Genomic DNA, 16902 nt, shown 5'->3' with positions numbered 1-16902 from the left:
TACAAGAATGTTTTTATTAGTGTTTCCGGAAACACTGACCCGTGATACTCTGACAGCAGGTTCACACAGAGGTGTTATCAAAAGCCACTGTTTGTTTAATTTTACACTTATATGGGTACTATTCGGTATAGACCCATTGATAGAGAAAATATTGCTATTTAATTCTATACAATCTCTGAATAACACTCATAAGTCAAACTTTTGGCATCAATGAGCCCTAGAGACACATCTCCAATCTGCCGTGAAAGCATGTTACTCTCTCTGAGTTGCAATAGGCCTCAGAAGCACAGGTTCATTTTCTGAGGGCAACCTGCTCTCCATAGATTTACAGATTGTATAAATAAGGTTTGCATATTTCAATCACCAAATCAGCAACTGGAATTCTAGGTAAAAACCTATAAATCACTTGTTGCCCCTTACATAAAAACTGATATGCGACCTTCAATAATGAGGATAAATACTTAAGTGTTTTATGTATTATTAGTTCCTGATTTAGTTAAATCTGTAGAAATTTGTTTTCACATCTCTTTTACATCTTTTTGTAGCTGATAAGATAGAAAAACGTTAAAGTTCAATATCACAATACATGAGCCACCATGTGAAACTGAAATACATAATCTAGTTTATTAGTTGTTGTTGTTTTTTTAAGCAGAAAGGGGAAATAACATCCCTTTAACAAAATGTCATATTCACAAATACATTTGTGTAAAAACACAAAAATAAAAGACAATTCCCAAACAATTACTGAACATCAGAGCCTTTCAAAATGTCGGTTGCTTCTTCAAAAGGTGTGGTCTGGATGGTGTCACAGTGTGACAGAATGTATTGAGGCCTGTCACACCCTCCCCGGGAAGTGAAATTTGCCTGTGAAGCGTCCATGGTTATGCAGGTCAAAGGGGCTGAGCACCTTCCTGATGCCGAGCATGTTGCCGCGCACTATCTGCTTAAAGGTCCAGGGATTCTGGTTGTTCTGCTCCATGTCAGCCTGTTTCTTTTGCATGGCTTCTAGACTCTCTCTGCTCACAACCTGAAGTAAATAAACAGGAGTGACATATTGTAACACATTGATACTAAAGGGAAAAACTGTCAGACGTGCAGTATTTTCAAATCAGTGACAATTAAAGTGATAAAAAGAGTTGAACTTTACACATTTCAATTCCAACAACAACGAATGTTGAAAGATCTTGCTGTATTTTTATTTTTGTGAATTGCAACAAAGGTTGTGTGCAGATGGAACTGAGTCAGACAAACATGTTTTGTGCAGAGAAATTGTTACAATTAGGGATAATGTTATTACTTTTTTCCTTACTGTGTATTTATCTTATTTAACTGTACTATATTCGTGTTGGATGCTGCTGTAATGATACAATTTACTACTGGCGTAGTACATACAGAATCTATCATCTCACCTTGGCAGGGAAGGGTAGCTTCTTTGCCACTTCAGTCAAGATATGCTCAACCTCCCCCAGCTCCACCTTTCCTCCCAGCTCCACGATTAAACGGCCGTAGCGGACAGGTGTCACATAGTGGTCGATGGCTCCCTTGCCCCCGCCCATGCGCTGACCCAGACCTTTACGCGTGACGGGCTTATACGGGCCACTGATGCGCCAGAGTGCAAATGTAGTCCAGGAATCCATCTTGCGATTGATGGTTAGACGCATCATCTCTATGTGACCCCAGTGAAGGTAGCCCCCTCCCAGAGCCTGGGCATCAAGAGAGGGATAGAGAGAGAGACAGACAGACAGAGGGGGAAGTCATTTGTATGTCGTGTTCTGATGAACCACTTTGTATTTTTCACTTGCATCTAATGTAGAGTTAGGACATGTGTGAGGGAGAGAGCTGTAAGGACTGTAAATTATGTAGCTATTGGCATTATGAGCCTGCTAATATACAGTTAAAGAAAGTTATTTTCATAGGCTTTGATGCTTATCAACAAACACCAGTGTTAGCAGAAAATGACTGCACTCACCACAATGGCGTACTGTCCTGTAGTAAAGGTATTTGCTGTCCTAGATGGGCCTTGGATATCCCGCAGCTTCTTCATCTCTTTCTTGGCCTTTTTTAAGTTAGGCACCTTGTTCACAAACTTCAGTTTGGGTTTGTCCGGCAACACCACATCTTTAGAGGTAAGAACAAGAGTGAGGAATCATGAACAGCATCAACACACAGCAACACAGCATGCCAACTTGAACGAGTTGAACAACGCCTGCTGAACTGTCTATGGTGTCTTTTTCCTCACGTCTTCCACTTTGCATTAACATAGACTGTACGCAAGAAGTGGACGTAGCCAAATGGACATCGCCCATTGGTTGGTGGCCATTCTGAAGCCTTGAATATAGCTTTATGGGCGTCGCCATCTTGGTTGATATGGAGCCAGGACTGACATTGATTTCACAAAGACTGCCGCTGATTGGTTAGTCACAACTCAGCCCCACCCTAAAGCATATCCTGCTTTATTGTCTATTTTCCTCTAAACAGGCCTATAATCTACTAAATGTACATCATTCTGTGTTGAAAAAGACTTGAAACTAGTGACGGAGACCATAAACTCATTAGGAATGTGTTTAGATGTAGGCTCATTTTCTCATAGACTTCTATTCATTCTAACTTCTTTTTGCAAACAGCAGAGTCACCCCCTGCTGGTCATTAGAAAGAATGCAGGTTTAAGGCACTTAAAAGTTGGCTTCTCTTTTCAGACCTGGAGGCTAGATCCTCTTCTTTTATACTGTGTAGTGTACACATGCATGCCTTCGCAGTGTTGTATTTGATCAAATAATATATCAATGAAAATATTACTAAATTGTTTTAAAAAATCCTAATAAATAAATTACAACAAAGAAGATGACTGATTACCGCTGTAATCTGGAGGGATGTCATACGTCTTCAGTCCAGCCGTGAGGACTTTCAAGCGGCTGTGGAAAGGACCTGTGGAACAAAGAGCAACTGACACATCTTGGCATGCTGTTTGGCAAAGTTCAGACTAATGCAGAACTGTAATAGGTTACTACTAATACAGTACTGCTCAGTTTGAATAAACAGCAGAGACAAACAGGGGGAGACACTGCAGATTGAGGAGACAGCTGGCAGAAATTAAAGATCCCATATTCTGCTCATTTTGAAGTCTATACTAGTTAGTTGGAGATCCTAATGGAACAGGTTTACATGGTTTAATGCTCAAAAAACACATTATCTTTCTGCTGCAGCTGTTTTCAGCCTCTGTCTGAACGCTCCATTTTAGAAAAACAGAACAGCCTGCTGCTTCACTCGTGCTTCAATCTGTCAACCTGTTGATCAACAGATGCCCAAATGACACCATAAGGAGAGCCACAACTAAACAGCATGTTTTCCACGCACATTTACTGGAAGATGGAGCTGAAGAAAAAGACAATGGGTGGTCTCATCTCATAGTTTGAGGGTCTTGAGACACACTGTACATATGTATCTTGACATTTAAAAGTGCATTATGCATAGTATGGGACCTTTAAGTTTTGGTGGAACTTGTCCTTGTCTGAAGCTGATGTTCTCAAGTCTCCACATAGAAAAATGGTTAATCTGAGGTAAACTTTGTCCCCATAAAGAGTCCATTGCTCCTGCATACCTTCCAGTTCTCTGTGCACTTGTCACCACCAGAATGTCTCTATATACTAACTACAGTTCTTGGATGTCTGTCATTCTAACCACCCCATTAATATACCACAGTGATTCATGTTTTTACTTTATGTGTGTGGTGCTTGCTCTGTCTAGTATCTACTTCTGTCCTCCATGTTAATAGTTGGTACCTGACATTGTAGCATTACGATGTTCTGTATGGTACATGTCAGCTCGAGTAATGCCTCATTATTAATGCTCTGCAAACTTATATCTTACTGTAATTTTGCGTTGCTTTGGGGATGACTATCTAACAAACTCCAACTCCAAAATGTGCTAGTTTTGTTACCTGCTATCAACGTAAATGTCACTGCTATAGTGTTAGCATTAGCTAACTTCTGTTACCTTGTTGGAGACCGTTGGCTCTACAAAACCCGGTCAACCCGCCGACAGCTGCCTTGATGAATGAAAACATGATGTTGGCCTTGAAAGGGACCCTATATACACCTAATGTTCACTTCGTTTGGCCGATATACGAGCATTTTAGGCGGTTAATCTGCTAATTTTTAGTATACCATGCTCAGTACAAGGTCGCTGCCATAACTGCGTCACTTCCTTCTGTTCCACCAGAAGAAGAGTCACTTCCTGTACGGGCGTTTTTCAAAACAAAAGAGTCACCTCTACAAACTTACAGTATAGATTACTTTATCATTTATTTATCATACGGTTGGAGTTTACTGTGCCTGATGAAAAAATTGTGGTGTTTCATATGATTTAGTTTTGTGAATAAAGGGCTATTCTATTTGCTGTCACAATGCATGGTGTTAAAAGGGGTAATTTATATGGGGAGATCTTAGTTTCTTCTTTTATCAATCTTTCTAAGATGTTTTCTGGTCATATTATATACAAGCGAATTAAAGTCAAAGTAGCCCCTGCACTCGTCAGTCAGACATTACTTTTCATAGAGGATTTCTTTCATTGTTATTTCTTAAAAGCTTTTTGTCCATAAAAGTTAAATTAGAATTAGTTATATAAGCACTAAAAAAAACCCTTTGTTTGTAAATGTTAGATGTGCAAATTTGTAGATTTTGTAGATGTTAGATGCTTGAATGTTACTGCTGAACTTTATCATATAGTCTCATATATTTGACAGGACTTTGGCTCTTAACTTATCAAAAGAAATTCTTTCCCCATCACCGACTTTTCATGTTACAGACATAGACATTAGTTTTTAAGAGGAATGTGTTATTATTCAACAGTGCCCTAAAAAATGTCCTCAAACATACATACAGCTATTCGTATTTCATGTCACTCCATGACATGAACAGGAAACATAAAAAGGACTACTGCACAGCACCACATGTGATCAAGGACAGGGTACAACTTCCAAATTTGTGTTTTTCTTCTTGTCCTTTCTTATCTTCTCTCTCTTTGTCACAAGGCCAAATAAAAACAAACACACACGCACACACACACAGGACACTGTCTAAACCAGATTACCTGATGAACTTGTCCCTTGTTGACACAGCTGATACAACACAACTGTGATTAATTCTATGAAAAAATGATCTATCTGTCTGTCTGTATTGCTGTTATTATTATTATTATTTTCAACAGGAGCTTAATAAACCTTATTTGTATGGCACCTTTCATACATTAAATAAATAAAAACTATCTGGAAGATAAAACTCATTGACAATGAAATAGTAATAAAATAAACACATCAAAAATAGAATTCACAGATGCATAAAATCAATATACAACAAACAATACTACATTTGAAAAGAAAGGCAGTAATACATACTGCAAAGCAGAGTGCAAAAAAGAATTTCAGGTCTGTACCATGAAAATGTAATGGATAGTTAAAGGCTTACATGACATTTTTAGCTTAGTTTTAAAATATTTATCAAGCAGCCTTCCCTGATTGGGATGAACCTTTTTGGCTGGCACAGGCACAGTCTTTCGTAAGAGACAGAGCAGGAGATGGAGATGTTCCCGAAATGCCTTGGGGCCACTTGTACCAATATTGCATCATAAGTACCAAAGAGTGTTCCAACATTTTCCCTTTAAAAGGACACTGCCACTGGCCAGCTGGTGAGTTTGCTGTATCCTCCTGGTGTTTTATGGGGACTTTGTCTCCATCCTCTCCAACATGCTGCTGTCTTTCCAGTTGTTTTGGCTGGTCCTGTATCTGATGAGCCTCAGAGGGGTGGAGGCCCAGTTTCCACGTCCCTGCACAACACCTGAGGCTCTGCAGACCCGAACATGTTGCCCCCGATGGAAGGGCTCTCCTTGTGGATTCAACTCAGGGAGAGGAGTCTGTGCACCACATCCTGCAAGAGACCTCCCAAAACCAGTGGACTTCAGGGTGAACTGGCCTCGCGCCTTCTATGATTCAGTGTGCACGTGCTGGGGGAACTACGATGGGTATGACTGTGGTCAGTGCCTCCCAGGCTGGAGAGGACCCCAATGTCTGCAACGGCACCACGTGGAGAGGAAAGAGATAACAGATCTGTCTGATTCTGAGAGGGAGACCTTCCTCTCAAGCCTGCACCAGGCAAAACAGAGCCTCAGCAGCCGGTATATGATCCTTAGAAGCAATGACACAACAGAGGAGGAGAACTATGAATTTCACAACTCGAGTGTCTATGATTTATATGTATGGCTGCACTACTACTCAGCTAAGAAATACACTGCTTCTGAAAATAATGCTGCACACCGGGGACCCGCTTTTACCTTCTGGCACCGAGTGTTTTTACTCTTTGTTGAGAGGGAGATCAGGGAGCTCACTGGGAATCAGGATTTCTATATCCCATACTGGGACTGGACCAGAACCAGCCACTGTAACATCTGCACCAACCAGTACTTTGGAGGAGTTGGCCAAGGTGGCCGTATAGACAGTGCTTCCCTTTTCTCACAGTGGAAGGTGAGATATCGTTCCCATTCTTTTCCAAATGTCTGTAAGCTGTCCTCATCAAACTCTTCCTTCTTTCTTTTCTCCCAACAGACCATATGTCCATTTCAGGAAAGTCTTGGTATTATCTGCATCGACTCTGCCTCCGATCCTGCACATCTGATCCGCAACCCTGGCAAGGATCCAATGTACGAAACACTGCCGACCACAGAGGATGTTGAAGACACAATGGGAAAACAACTTTATGACACTCCCCCATTTAACTTAACATCTAGGAACAGCTTCAGGAACATGCTAGAAGGTAGATTAAATTGCCTGATTTATACATTATAATTCGGGTGACCTTTTTCAAATCCCTGCCACCAAAACTTCAACAATTTATAATAGAATTCTACAATATAAAGCAATAAAACAGTTCGATATATAATCAGCAAAAAAAAGTAATTGTAAATCTAGTTCAAATGTGTACCTCTGTGCTCCCAGGTTTTGATATTCCCAACGATTCCAGACACTTGAATGCCTCTATGCACAACCTGATCCACAGATACTTCAATGGCACTTTGTCTCTGGTGCCCACCGCTGCCAATGACCCCATATTCATGCTGCATCACAGCTTCATTGACAAGTAAGTCGTGTCATTTTAACTCTTAGCACTATTCCCATTTCTTCTAAGTCTGTTTAAAAACAACCCTGGCTTGAAAGAGATATTTGCTGTAATTGTAAAGCATCCACATTGTCTCCAGAGCGATTCCTTCTAATGCATTATAAAGTTCAGCTGAAGCTAATATGAGGAGGTGGAATTTCGAATCTCTTAGTATGAAATTCCCTCTTCATGTATTCACAGACTGTTGTGAATCTATCCTTTAATCAGTAGAAATGAAGATACAATTTTGTGAACAGTGCATTTGAGTTCACTGCAATCATTTTATTAACAACGCTGGTTTATTAAGAATTTCATAGCATTATCTGCGCTGTGTGAATGGGTGCCAGGCTTCTCGAGAGGTGGTTAAGGAACCACAGTGAAGCAGCCTACCCTGACAGTGACCAGGTCCATCCGGCCCAGAGAGCGCAGGCCTACATGGCCCCCTTCTTCCCGCTACGCACCAACAACTTCTACTGGGGCAGGGACACCCACAGCCTGGGTTACAGCTACAAGGAACACAGCCCAACAAGGGACAGCGTAACAAGACAGGCTGCAGGTACGGTTGATTGTAAAAACATGAATTCATTTAAGAACAGTTGACTGTTGCCTTTGAGCACCATGGCGCTGGGCATGAAAACACACATCCCTCATTGTTAGGGTCTCTGGAGGAATCTCCAGCTGGTGGAGTCCAGTGGAAGTGGCCTGTTCTGGGTGTATTCAGCATTGTATTGCTCTGTGTTTGCGTTGGAGCTGCTCTTAAATGCAAAGGTAAGAATAATTATTATCAGAAATTTGAGAAAGATTGTGATGACTATATCTATAATGGAGAAGCGTATATTTGTCTGATCACATTATCTCTATTTAGGCAAAATACAGAAGAAACAAAACACTGAGACAGAGGAGAAACCGACAGAGGTGAGCCATCACTGTAACATTAGACCTATTTTTGGTTACTCACAGAGATGGAGACTAAACCAAACTGGTGAAGATTCTACCTCATATTGCTTTCCGACTTACTCCCTCGCCTTTCTCTTTGAATACAGTTTGAATACAGGTCTAACTCTTTGTATGACGTCTGGATCAAAGAGAGGCATGAGAACACGGACGATTCCTCAGCAGCTGATGTTGCGTCTCGTGTGGCTCGTTCAGAAGACGCAGCACCCGGGCCTCCGTCAGAGGGGAGAAGAGACAGCATGGCGTCTACTGTAAATGTAGAAATACACCTTTAGATTCAAATGGATGGAGAGTAAATAAGTTGCAGAGAGCAGATGAGTGACAGGCATTTTATATCAGCAAAGGATACAACTAAAATTGTTACTAGTCATCTATTGATTTATTGGTTATTTAGTCAATTGTTATTTAGAATTTACACTCAGCAGGCAGTTTTTTTTAAGTATACCTGGATAAAACAGTCCTGCATGAAAGTTATACTGTTCAGCTTTTGTTCAAAATATTGTTGAGGTCTTGATTCAATCTTATGGTTGTTAAAGCTACAGTTTGTGAGGCTGTCGAACTGTATCTTGTTAAATTATGTTTGTGATATTTAGTGCGATTTCTTAAAACTCATACTTCTACATGCTTGTATGACGAGGCAAGCTGATAGAAGTGTAAAAGTATCGTTTTACACAAAAATGAAAAATGCATAAACAGAGGCTACAGGGAGATGGGGGACAACATTAAACATTTGTGATGCAAGATAAAATATAAAAGTTTATTATCAAAAAGTGAGCATGTACATTGGATAAATTAATCAATCTCTCTGCTGATATGCAGCTCTTTTCCACGGGAAACATCAAGGTGCCACTGCATTTACACCAGAAATAAATAAAACCACAAAAAATAAGTCCAGAACGTCATTCATGAAAAGACACATCGTCTCTCTCATGAGACATGAGAGATACAGAAGGTGAGAAAAACTAAAATTATGGAAATATCTGATTATTTCTCATCAATTAACATGTCCTGTTGGATTTTACATGATACCAAGAGTATTTTCCAAAGGTTTGGGTAAACAGTGTTCCTGTGTATACATGCTCCTTGACTGTGCCCTGTGGAGTTTCATGTTATTCAGAGTCAGTCAAATAAAAAACATGTGTGTATCCTTGAGTTCTTACAAAAGTGTTGAAAACATTTCCTTCCTCATTAAACCAGGAAACATGTAACACATGTTTCCTGGTTTTACATACATCTTGTTACAGTGAACCTTTAAACATGACAAGAAGTAAAGGGCAGTGTGCTGTCTGAGAGTTACCATCTATAGTAGAGACATTTACTTGGTGGCTCAAAGCCAAAACTATGTTTTGTCAGTTTATCAACCAGTAGTGGTTGATGCCACCCCACAAGAGATCATTATGATAAAAAGGCAGCACGGTCGAGGCGCTGATGCTAAATTCCATGATAGAGGAGATCGTATTTGGGAATATTTTGAGGATCAATGGGACTCTGGACGATCATCTTCCCACGCATGGCTCCTCTGTATATGACCTCAATCAGATCCATGAAATCTTGCTTGGTCTTGAAGCTGCCCACAAACTTGGTGTGATCTGGGGAGCTGAAAGAGAAAAAAAGACAACAATTATCTACCAAATAAGGTCAAACTGACTGTGCACCATTGAGGTTTAATGACCAGATTGATAGAGAACATAATAAGCATATTAATTAAAGCATTTAGACGCAGAGAATCCAACGCACTTGTCAGAGACATACAAGAAACAGAAACCCTCATTAAACCTCGTTCTCTCACCCATAATCCACCTTCATGTGCTGCCCGTTAAAGAAGAAAACAGTGGAGGGGATGTAACTGATGTCAAAGTATCTTGTGTAGATGGGAGCTTTATCCACATCAACGATGTAGATGGACGCCATGTTACTCAGGTCATGGGCGGTTTTTGACAGCTAAAATCGACAGAAAACAGTTAAATTAGCTAAAGCCACATTGCCAGTGAGCAGCCGAGCAGTTATTTACAATAACGGTCCTGCTTACAATCTCATCCAGCTGGAGACAAGCCGAGTCGTCGTCTCTCCCAAACCTCAAAACTACGACTTTTTCTGCGACGCATTTGATAACTTCATCTATGTCTTTTTTGCAAGTTAATTTTGACAGAAACAAACTCATTTTCGAGGCTAACGAATTAGCTTCCTTGTTGTGATAGCAGGAGGAAATGACGTCACCGTCGCTGTACGACGCTGAGAAACAGTCCGCGTGGAAACTGCATAGAAAAATAATGTGAAATAAATAATTATGACAATTTATATGTACACGATGCAGACAGCTAAAGCTAATACAAGATTTAAGTGGTTGAAACATTTTGTTTTGGTCAACAAACTTTTTTTTTTCTCACTACGACACATTTTAGTGTAACACCGTGTAACAACGTGACCTTCCTTCAGTATGTGACAAGCGTGGACGCAACTTCGGGATTGTGTTGCAGATCTAACAAGATGCAGAAGGTGCTTGTCACGTTTTCATGACAGCTTAAAGCGGTATATACTTCATAGTTATCTGTAGTTCGAAACAGCTTTAGTGTTAAGTAATCCATCGCGATGTTACGGCTCATCAACACGAAAGCTGTCCATGAACTCTGTCATTTTGTGGCGTCCTGTGTCCCCAAGAGGAAAACTGTAAGTTTCCTCCCAATCGGCAGCGCCTGTCATCACCGAGACCTCCTCACTCGCCACTTCAACACTGGGAGGCCAGTGTGGAAAGATGCCCTCCAACCAAATAGAGAGAAATCCGAGGACATACAGACAATAGATTTGGATAAATGGAAATCTGTAATGAGATCCAAAGTTGCAGCGGAGGAGAATCAACGAGCCGTGAATGAAGAGGATGCAAGTGATGATGATGATGAACCAGGAGGTGGTTTAAAGAGCAGTTCTTCTCTGGAGGCAACTCGGGAGCTGGTTGTGATGTGGAGGCAAGCTGGGAAGCTCGTACCAGAGGAGATCACTGATGAGGAGGTTCAGACGCTGGCAGAGCTCACCACCAAGTCCTCCAGGAAGAAGTACCTGAAGTACCTGGCTATCAGGGAGGGCCACAAAAAGAACCGTAAGGAGAAGCAGCAGCAGAGGAAGGCAGAAAGGGAAGCTTCGATAGAGCAGAAAAAAAGACAGGACAGCGATGCAGAGGAAGGAGGCGATCGGGGAGGACATGGGTTTAAAAACACATTGTTCCTCCAGTACTGGAGCCGCTCCCTGGACAAACTGCTGGCCTGGAGGAGCGCCCAGGCCATGCTGTTTGGTCAGCCGCTGGTGTTCGACATGAGCTACAACTCCTACATGTCCAGGCGGGAGGTAGAGAACACCATAAACCAGCTGATGGAAGTGGAAGGGTGCAACCGGCGTGCCACTGAGCCCTACCACCTCCACTTCTGCAACCTGCAGGCAGACGGGGCGTACCAGCAAGAGCTGCTCAAACGGTACGGTGCAGAGACCTGGGAGCACCTGCTCATCACCAGCACCCACCGCCAGCATGTCGACATGTTCCCCCGCGAACAGCTGGTATACCTCACTGCAGACTCCCCGAATGTCCTCCGCACGTTTGACCACTCCAAGGTCTACATCATCGGAGCTCTAGTGGACCGCTCCATCCAGACAGGCTTGTCGTTGGCTAATGCCAAACGTCTGAAGCTGGCCACAGCACGCTTACCGCTGGACGAGTACCTCCACTGGGAGATGGGGGCCAAAAACCTGACTCTGGACCAGATGTTCCACATCATGCTCACTATCAAGGACACGGGGAAATGGGAGGAGGCGTTGAAGTTTGTGCCTAAGAGGAAGCACCATGGCTTCCACCAACAACGTACACAGGAGATCAGCAATCAGAGAGTCAGGAGAGTCACGAATAATGGGCCAAGAGAGGATGGGGACAGGTGGTTAAGATCTGGTGAGAGGACATTTAAAAATCAGGGCCAAAGTCTTTACAGGTCTGAGTTCACCAGTGGAAACAGAACGGCTGGACTGGCCTACAACAAAGAAAACAAACCAGCTGCAACCAGAGTACGGACATCAGTGAAGAGCCACATGGAGGGAAGGAAAGACGCAGGCAAAAAAAAGATGTGGTGGGATGATAAGTGAAGTGAATAAAATGTTGTAACAGGTGGTCATTGATGCTTACTTATTGCTTTTTTTGTTTTTTGACTGAGTTGAAATGCAGGCTTAAAAACAAGTCAAGCATGAGACATTTTTTAAAAAAATGTAGAAACTACTTTGGTCTTTATTTTGGTCTGATATGGAAAACAAAAGATGAATAAATATTTTGCTTTCACTGTAAATTATACCTTCGCTGCGAAGAGCAAACTTTTCCATGCAGATGAAATAATCCAAAACACAGAAAATACCGTCATACAGCTCAGAAAGGCCTGTGTAATACATTACTATCCATGTCGTAGTTTCATGTTGTATTCTGGGACCAAAAAGAACAACAGTCTGAGATTTTTTTTTTTTCTTTTACAAAAAAACATCACCCAAATGAATTAACATGTTTCAATGAACAAATCAAACATAATCTTTTTGTACGGTCATTCGCTGTAAGACAATAAAAAGCCAAACCCTTTGAGAGTAACTGGACGTGTGTGTTGGATAATATCAGGGCTTTGTTTGATAATGCTGCTGCACAATAATAATAATAATAATAATAATATAGTACTGTCAAATCACTTCCAAAATATTAAATGTGCATTATATCTGAAGCATGTAATTTACAATGTATATGAATAAATTGTTTTTGAAATACAATAGCACCATGATACAGAGAAGCTGGGAAGACCCCTGCAGCACAGGAGGCACCCACATTTATTTTTGATATTGTACAGTCACAGATCAACTGTGCAATGAGCTCATCGTCTGTTGTTTGTTAACATCCTGGAAGGTTTTTCCACATCAGGCTGCCCTGTCAAACCTCAGACCCACATTAAGTTATTATAGGATTATTTAAATAAAACTTACTACACTAGTCTAATGTTCAAGTTTGAATAAACGGACACGCTGGCAGTGTCTGTTGTGCATGTAACACTGACTCATCTCCACCTCGCATCCCAGTAATAAATAACACTCCATAGTTAAAACCAGCTCTGAAATTGCACTGTTTTTATCACTTTCACATCATAATTTCTGAACAAACAACTCCATTATCTTATTTAACGTTTTTCCAAGTTAAAGTGAACAAAATGAACAGCAGGTTGATAAAAAAAAAAAAGAGAAATTTAAAACCATTATCAGAAATTGTCCAACAATCAGAGCCACAAATACACACAGATATAAAAAATGTGTGCTTGAGCGGCGAAGTTCTGGTGTCGACTCAACGCAGAGCAGCAACATTCTCCTGCTCATTACTTTAAATAGCCTCTGATGCTGCACTGGTGTCGGGCAGGAACGTTTAGCAGATCTTGGACTCTACAGCACCAGGATGTCTCCAGTGCAGCGCTCGCAGCAGTTATACGTAATGTTCTCATAGCGGGTGTATGGGTGAAACCTGCCGATGCTCTTCTTGTTGCCGAGGAAGTTTGGGGGGGTGGAGTCACTGAGCGGAGGATCTGCCTTGTTTTCTGAACAGGAAATTGGATCCAAAATTTTCAGCACCTAAGATGGAAAACAGATATTTGTAAACTTTTCTGATGTCAGGTGTTAGAAAACGGTCGGTTTCTGTACGAGGATAAAGAGTTCGTACCTTCTCAGCCATCTTCTCAGCTGGTGTGCTGCAGAGCTGCTCAGCTGTTGCACCGCTGCTCTTCACCTGGCTGCTGCTGGTGTTGCCCAGTAGGTGGGAGTTGATGGCGTCCGCCAGCTTGTGATTAGCTGCTGCCAGCTCTCCGGTGCTGAGGGGCTGTGCGCTGGGGTAGTACGTCTGCTGTCTGCCCCACTGCAGAGACACCAGGAGCTGCTCCAGAGATCTGGCAACGGGAAAGCAAGAACAGTCAGCACACAGACTCAGTCATCTTCATCTATGCTAACAAAATACTGCAGGCTGGACAAACCCTTGAAATGCCTTTACCTTTGGTCCTTCAACTTCAACTCATAATCACATTAATAAACATTTCAAATTAAAAGCACACAGCTAAACACTACACAGCAATTTTGTGAATGCAAACAAATATCGAGCAGAAAGTGTACATGTTCACTAAGCTCAACAATTAAAAAGAAACTTAAAAAGGCAAGTGTCGGTCAAGTGTTCCTGCTACAAAGAAATGCCAATACGAGTCTACTTCTTTGCTTTAACAGAGGGTAATCTGTTAAACATATATGGGCCTATGTACAGCTACTAGAGATGTGTCTTGTGTGTATTTTACACACATTTCAAATAACTTTTTTTTAACAAATGAACTGTAAAGTGGGGCACCTCAAGTTGAATGTTTACTTTCTTGACAGAAAATTAAGTGGAGCAATGACTCCATTTGTTATTCATCTGGTGGCAACTTAAGTCTGCAGGCAGTCCTAATGTGTTGAATTCAACCAAGTTTGAGCGCCTTTTCTTTGACTCATCTTTAGGATTTTTAAGTTGTTTTACTTAATTTAGTATGTATGTTACCTGTGAGTGTGCACCATGTCCCTGGAGAACTCTTCTCTTTCTAACAGCAGGTCCTGAATTGCTCCTTGTGCCTCTCTGGTCTGTCTTTGCAGAGCTGCTCTGGCATTCGTCAGCTCCTCCGCCATGACTCTGAAGAGACAGTATTGATGCAAGTGTTTACTCAGCATGATAACAGTAATTATGCAACTTCTCTCTTATTGATCCTTGTAAAACAATAATCTTTTTTAGTTTGTCCTCCAGCCGCCATGTTGAAATTTTCTTGAAATCCTTGACAGATGTTTGCCCACATAAAGCTTCTTTTAAAATGGAAGACAAGAGGACAGGTACTGGTGATGCCCCAACATAAAGACCTGCATCCCTTTCCAACTGTTTGCCTTGTCTTTTTCATACCTGCTGGCCAGGAACTTGCTTCTCCAAACGTCACACTGGATACTCATGCGCTCCAGCTGCTCTGCGGTGTGCGCCAGACTCCGGCCAAGAGCCTCATTCTCCAGGATCAGCTGGTTCTTCTCCCGTGACATGCGCTCAAAGTGGTATTGAAGGTCATCACCCACCGACGCCACCAGGAGTTTCTTTAGCTCACGGTTCACCTGGCACACAAAGTGAATTTCTGCATGTTTTGATACACTCAAGAGCAATAAATCTGACTGTGCATTGCCTGGAGTGTCTAACATCAAAATAAATGTATTTGCTTCATTGGGCGTTACCTCTGTCTGCACACGGAGCTGATTGGAAAGGCCTTCCTTGTCCTGCAGCAGCCTGCGCTCAGAGTTCTGCAGCTTCTCCAGCTGTCCTCTCCAGTCTTCCACCAGAGGCAGCGGGGGAGAGCCCTGCTCCTCAGACTGTTGCCCAGCCTCCCCTTTCCCCTCAGCAGGTCCTATGCGCCTGCTACGGCTAATAGCGGCATGCGGGACAACTATCCTCACAGCCTCCACCTCTGTGCAGGCCTCTCGGCTCACTTTGCCCAAATGGAGCACGCCGAGAGGCTGGGGGGCAGCAGCAGGACGGGCAGGATGAGTAGATTTGGGGCTTTTCTTTGGGCTGGCCACCTTCAGGAGGGGAACTGCAGACGGACCTGGCGGTAGCGTATCCGTGTTTACCTCCAGGACGGCTGGTGGTTTTTCTGTTTCCATGCCATCACCAGCACCTCGGATAGGCACTTTGGCAGAAGCTGGAAGAAATAAATAATGCCAAGTTTACACTGTGCACTTGAATGCATCCTGAGCGATCCAACATGTGAGCATTTCTATAAATCAGTGAGGATGCAATGGGATGCACGTGTCATGTATGGTCCAATGTTAATCCTGATGTGAGTCAGCTTTGTAATACACAACAAAATAGTTGATTTGCAACGCCAAACATGGACAAATATTTCAAGGTATGAAGTAAATACCAAAGTTAATCACCACTGCCCCTCTCTAGCAGCCTGCTGGGCTGAGTATTGAAATTCAATACTTATTGGTACCAACCAAAGCGTGTCTGTTGCTCCAAGTTGTTTACCCTTTAAGCTAGTTCCTGATTTAATTCAATTTTTTTCCATTTTTACACCTTATTTAAACCTGGCAATGTCTTGTACAGCTCTTTGTGTCTAGACACACAAAGTAAGGTGTTTACAAAATGACGGCTTTGGTATCGGCACCAAAAAAAAAAAAAAAAAAAGGTGAACTGCACAAGTATAAAAACAAATTCCCATGATACCCAGCCACAACTGTGTGGATGAGTGCAGATGTTGTGTTTTTGTATTTATCAGCAGTCACACAATTTTGAAAATCAAGAAATCAATTATGATGTTTTATATTCAAGGTACGAACTTGCAGCAGTGATTAAAATACAATTTAAATGGGTCTGAACACACTACTGTCAGTCTAACACAGGCCAACTGTGTAAGCTGGATACACAGAAATCAGCATCTTGATTATCAACCTTCCAATAAGTAACATTAGGTGAGTAAGTTATATAGTTTGATAGAACAAATAAACAGTAGAGAAAGACTACATGAAAACAGATTACAGAGGACACGATTGAAGCAAAAGTGATTTCAAACGACTCAGACAAAACAGACGTTTTATGTGAAGTGAAGCGGATGAACAAGTAGGACATGTAAACACCTGTATATGAGATTTAATAATACGGAAACAACGTTACCTCTCACAGCAGCAGTCATGTTGGAGGAGTCTGTCGTTCAGCCGAAACCCAGGTGACTCTCGGCCCTGTGACAATCAACAAATGGGG

The 16902-nt window shown here is 41.9% G+C and overlaps 4 protein-coding genes across 5 annotated transcripts in view; 1 reads left to right on the top strand and 3 right to left on the bottom strand.

The window, feature by feature from the left end:
• The window catches only part of blzf1 (basic leucine zipper nuclear factor 1), a 160835-nt gene that overhangs the window by 143503 nt on the left and 430 nt on the right, over nucleotides 1-16902 (bottom strand). Inside the window, exons 2-7 of one of the 2 annotated variants that reach the window (XR_011584407.1) lie at nucleotides 16816-16880; nucleotides 15378-15841; nucleotides 15061-15260; nucleotides 14671-14799; nucleotides 13813-14035; nucleotides 13263-13724 (exon numbers count right to left, since the gene is read on the bottom strand). Coding sequence is in view for 1 of the 2 variants with exons in the window: in XM_070833296.1 (XP_070689397.1) it covers nucleotides 13539-13724; nucleotides 13813-14035; nucleotides 14671-14799; nucleotides 15061-15260; nucleotides 15378-15841; nucleotides 16816-16834 (1221 nt within the window). In the remaining variant the exon portion in view is untranslated. Of the gene's footprint in view, nucleotides 1-12331; nucleotides 13725-13812; nucleotides 14036-14670; nucleotides 14800-15060; nucleotides 15261-15377; nucleotides 15842-16815; nucleotides 16881-16902 lie in introns of those variants that run through there. The other variant, XM_070833296.1, reaches the window with a different exon arrangement.
• mrpl16 (mitochondrial ribosomal protein L16) lies at nucleotides 629-4190 on the bottom strand. The gene is made up of 5 exons (XM_070831501.1): nucleotides 3994-4190; nucleotides 2854-2925; nucleotides 1970-2118; nucleotides 1410-1703; nucleotides 629-1027 (listed from the first exon to the last, which is right to left on the bottom strand). Exons 1-5 carry the CDS (start codon nucleotides 4061-4063, stop codon nucleotides 836-838), a joined length of 777 nt encoding a protein of 258 aa, XP_070687602.1. The 5' UTR covers nucleotides 4064-4190; the 3' UTR covers nucleotides 629-835.
• txnl4b (thioredoxin-like 4B) lies at nucleotides 8863-10288 on the bottom strand. Its single transcript, XM_070833883.1, has 3 exons — nucleotides 10129-10288; nucleotides 9889-10040; nucleotides 8863-9696 (listed from the first exon to the last, which is right to left on the bottom strand). The coding sequence occupies exons 1-3, from the start codon at nucleotides 10258-10260 to the stop codon at nucleotides 9531-9533; spliced, it is 450 nt and encodes a 149-aa protein (XP_070689984.1). The 5' UTR covers nucleotides 10261-10288; the 3' UTR covers nucleotides 8863-9530.
• Nucleotides 10542-12283, top strand: trmt10c (tRNA methyltransferase 10C, mitochondrial RNase P subunit). The gene has a single exon (XM_070832602.1). It carries the CDS (start codon nucleotides 10689-10691, stop codon nucleotides 12219-12221), a length of 1533 nt encoding a protein of 510 aa, XP_070688703.1. The 5' UTR covers nucleotides 10542-10688; the 3' UTR covers nucleotides 12222-12283.

This window comes from Pempheris klunzingeri, chromosome 1, assembly GCF_042242105.1.
Source record: "Pempheris klunzingeri isolate RE-2024b chromosome 1, fPemKlu1.hap1, whole genome shotgun sequence".
NCBI classification, from domain to species: Eukaryota; Metazoa; Chordata; class Actinopteri; order Acropomatiformes; family Pempheridae; genus Pempheris; species Pempheris klunzingeri.
Note: the sequence above shows the minus strand (reverse complement) of the source record. Positions and strands in the feature narration are given on the sequence as shown.

Coding starts and splice junctions, on each gene's coding strand:
- mrpl16 (XM_070831501.1), bottom strand. CDS start 4,063: ATGTTTTCATTCATCAAGGCAGCTGTCGGCGGGTTGACCGGGTTTTGT. Junction 2,926..3,993: donor AGCCAACGGTCTCCAACAAG/GTAACAGAAGTT, acceptor TTTGTTCCACAG/GTCCTTTCCACAGCCGCTTG. Junction 2,119..2,853: donor CATCCCTCCAGATTACAGCG/GTAATCAGTCAT, acceptor TTACCTCTAAAG/ATGTGGTGTTGCCGGACAAA.
- txnl4b (XM_070833883.1), bottom strand. CDS start 10,260: ATGAGTTTGTTTCTGTCAAAATTAACTTGCAAAAAAGACATAGATGAA. Junction 10,041..10,128: donor GTCTCCAGCTGGATGAGATT/GTAAGCAGGACC, acceptor TGTCGATTTTAG/CTGTCAAAAACCGCCCATGA. Junction 9,697..9,888: donor CACATGAAGGTGGATTATGG/GTGAGAGAACGA, acceptor TTTCTCTTTCAG/CTCCCCAGATCACACCAAGT.
- trmt10c (XM_070832602.1), top strand. CDS start 10,689: ATGTTACGGCTCATCAACACGAAAGCTGTCCATGAACTCTGTCATTTT.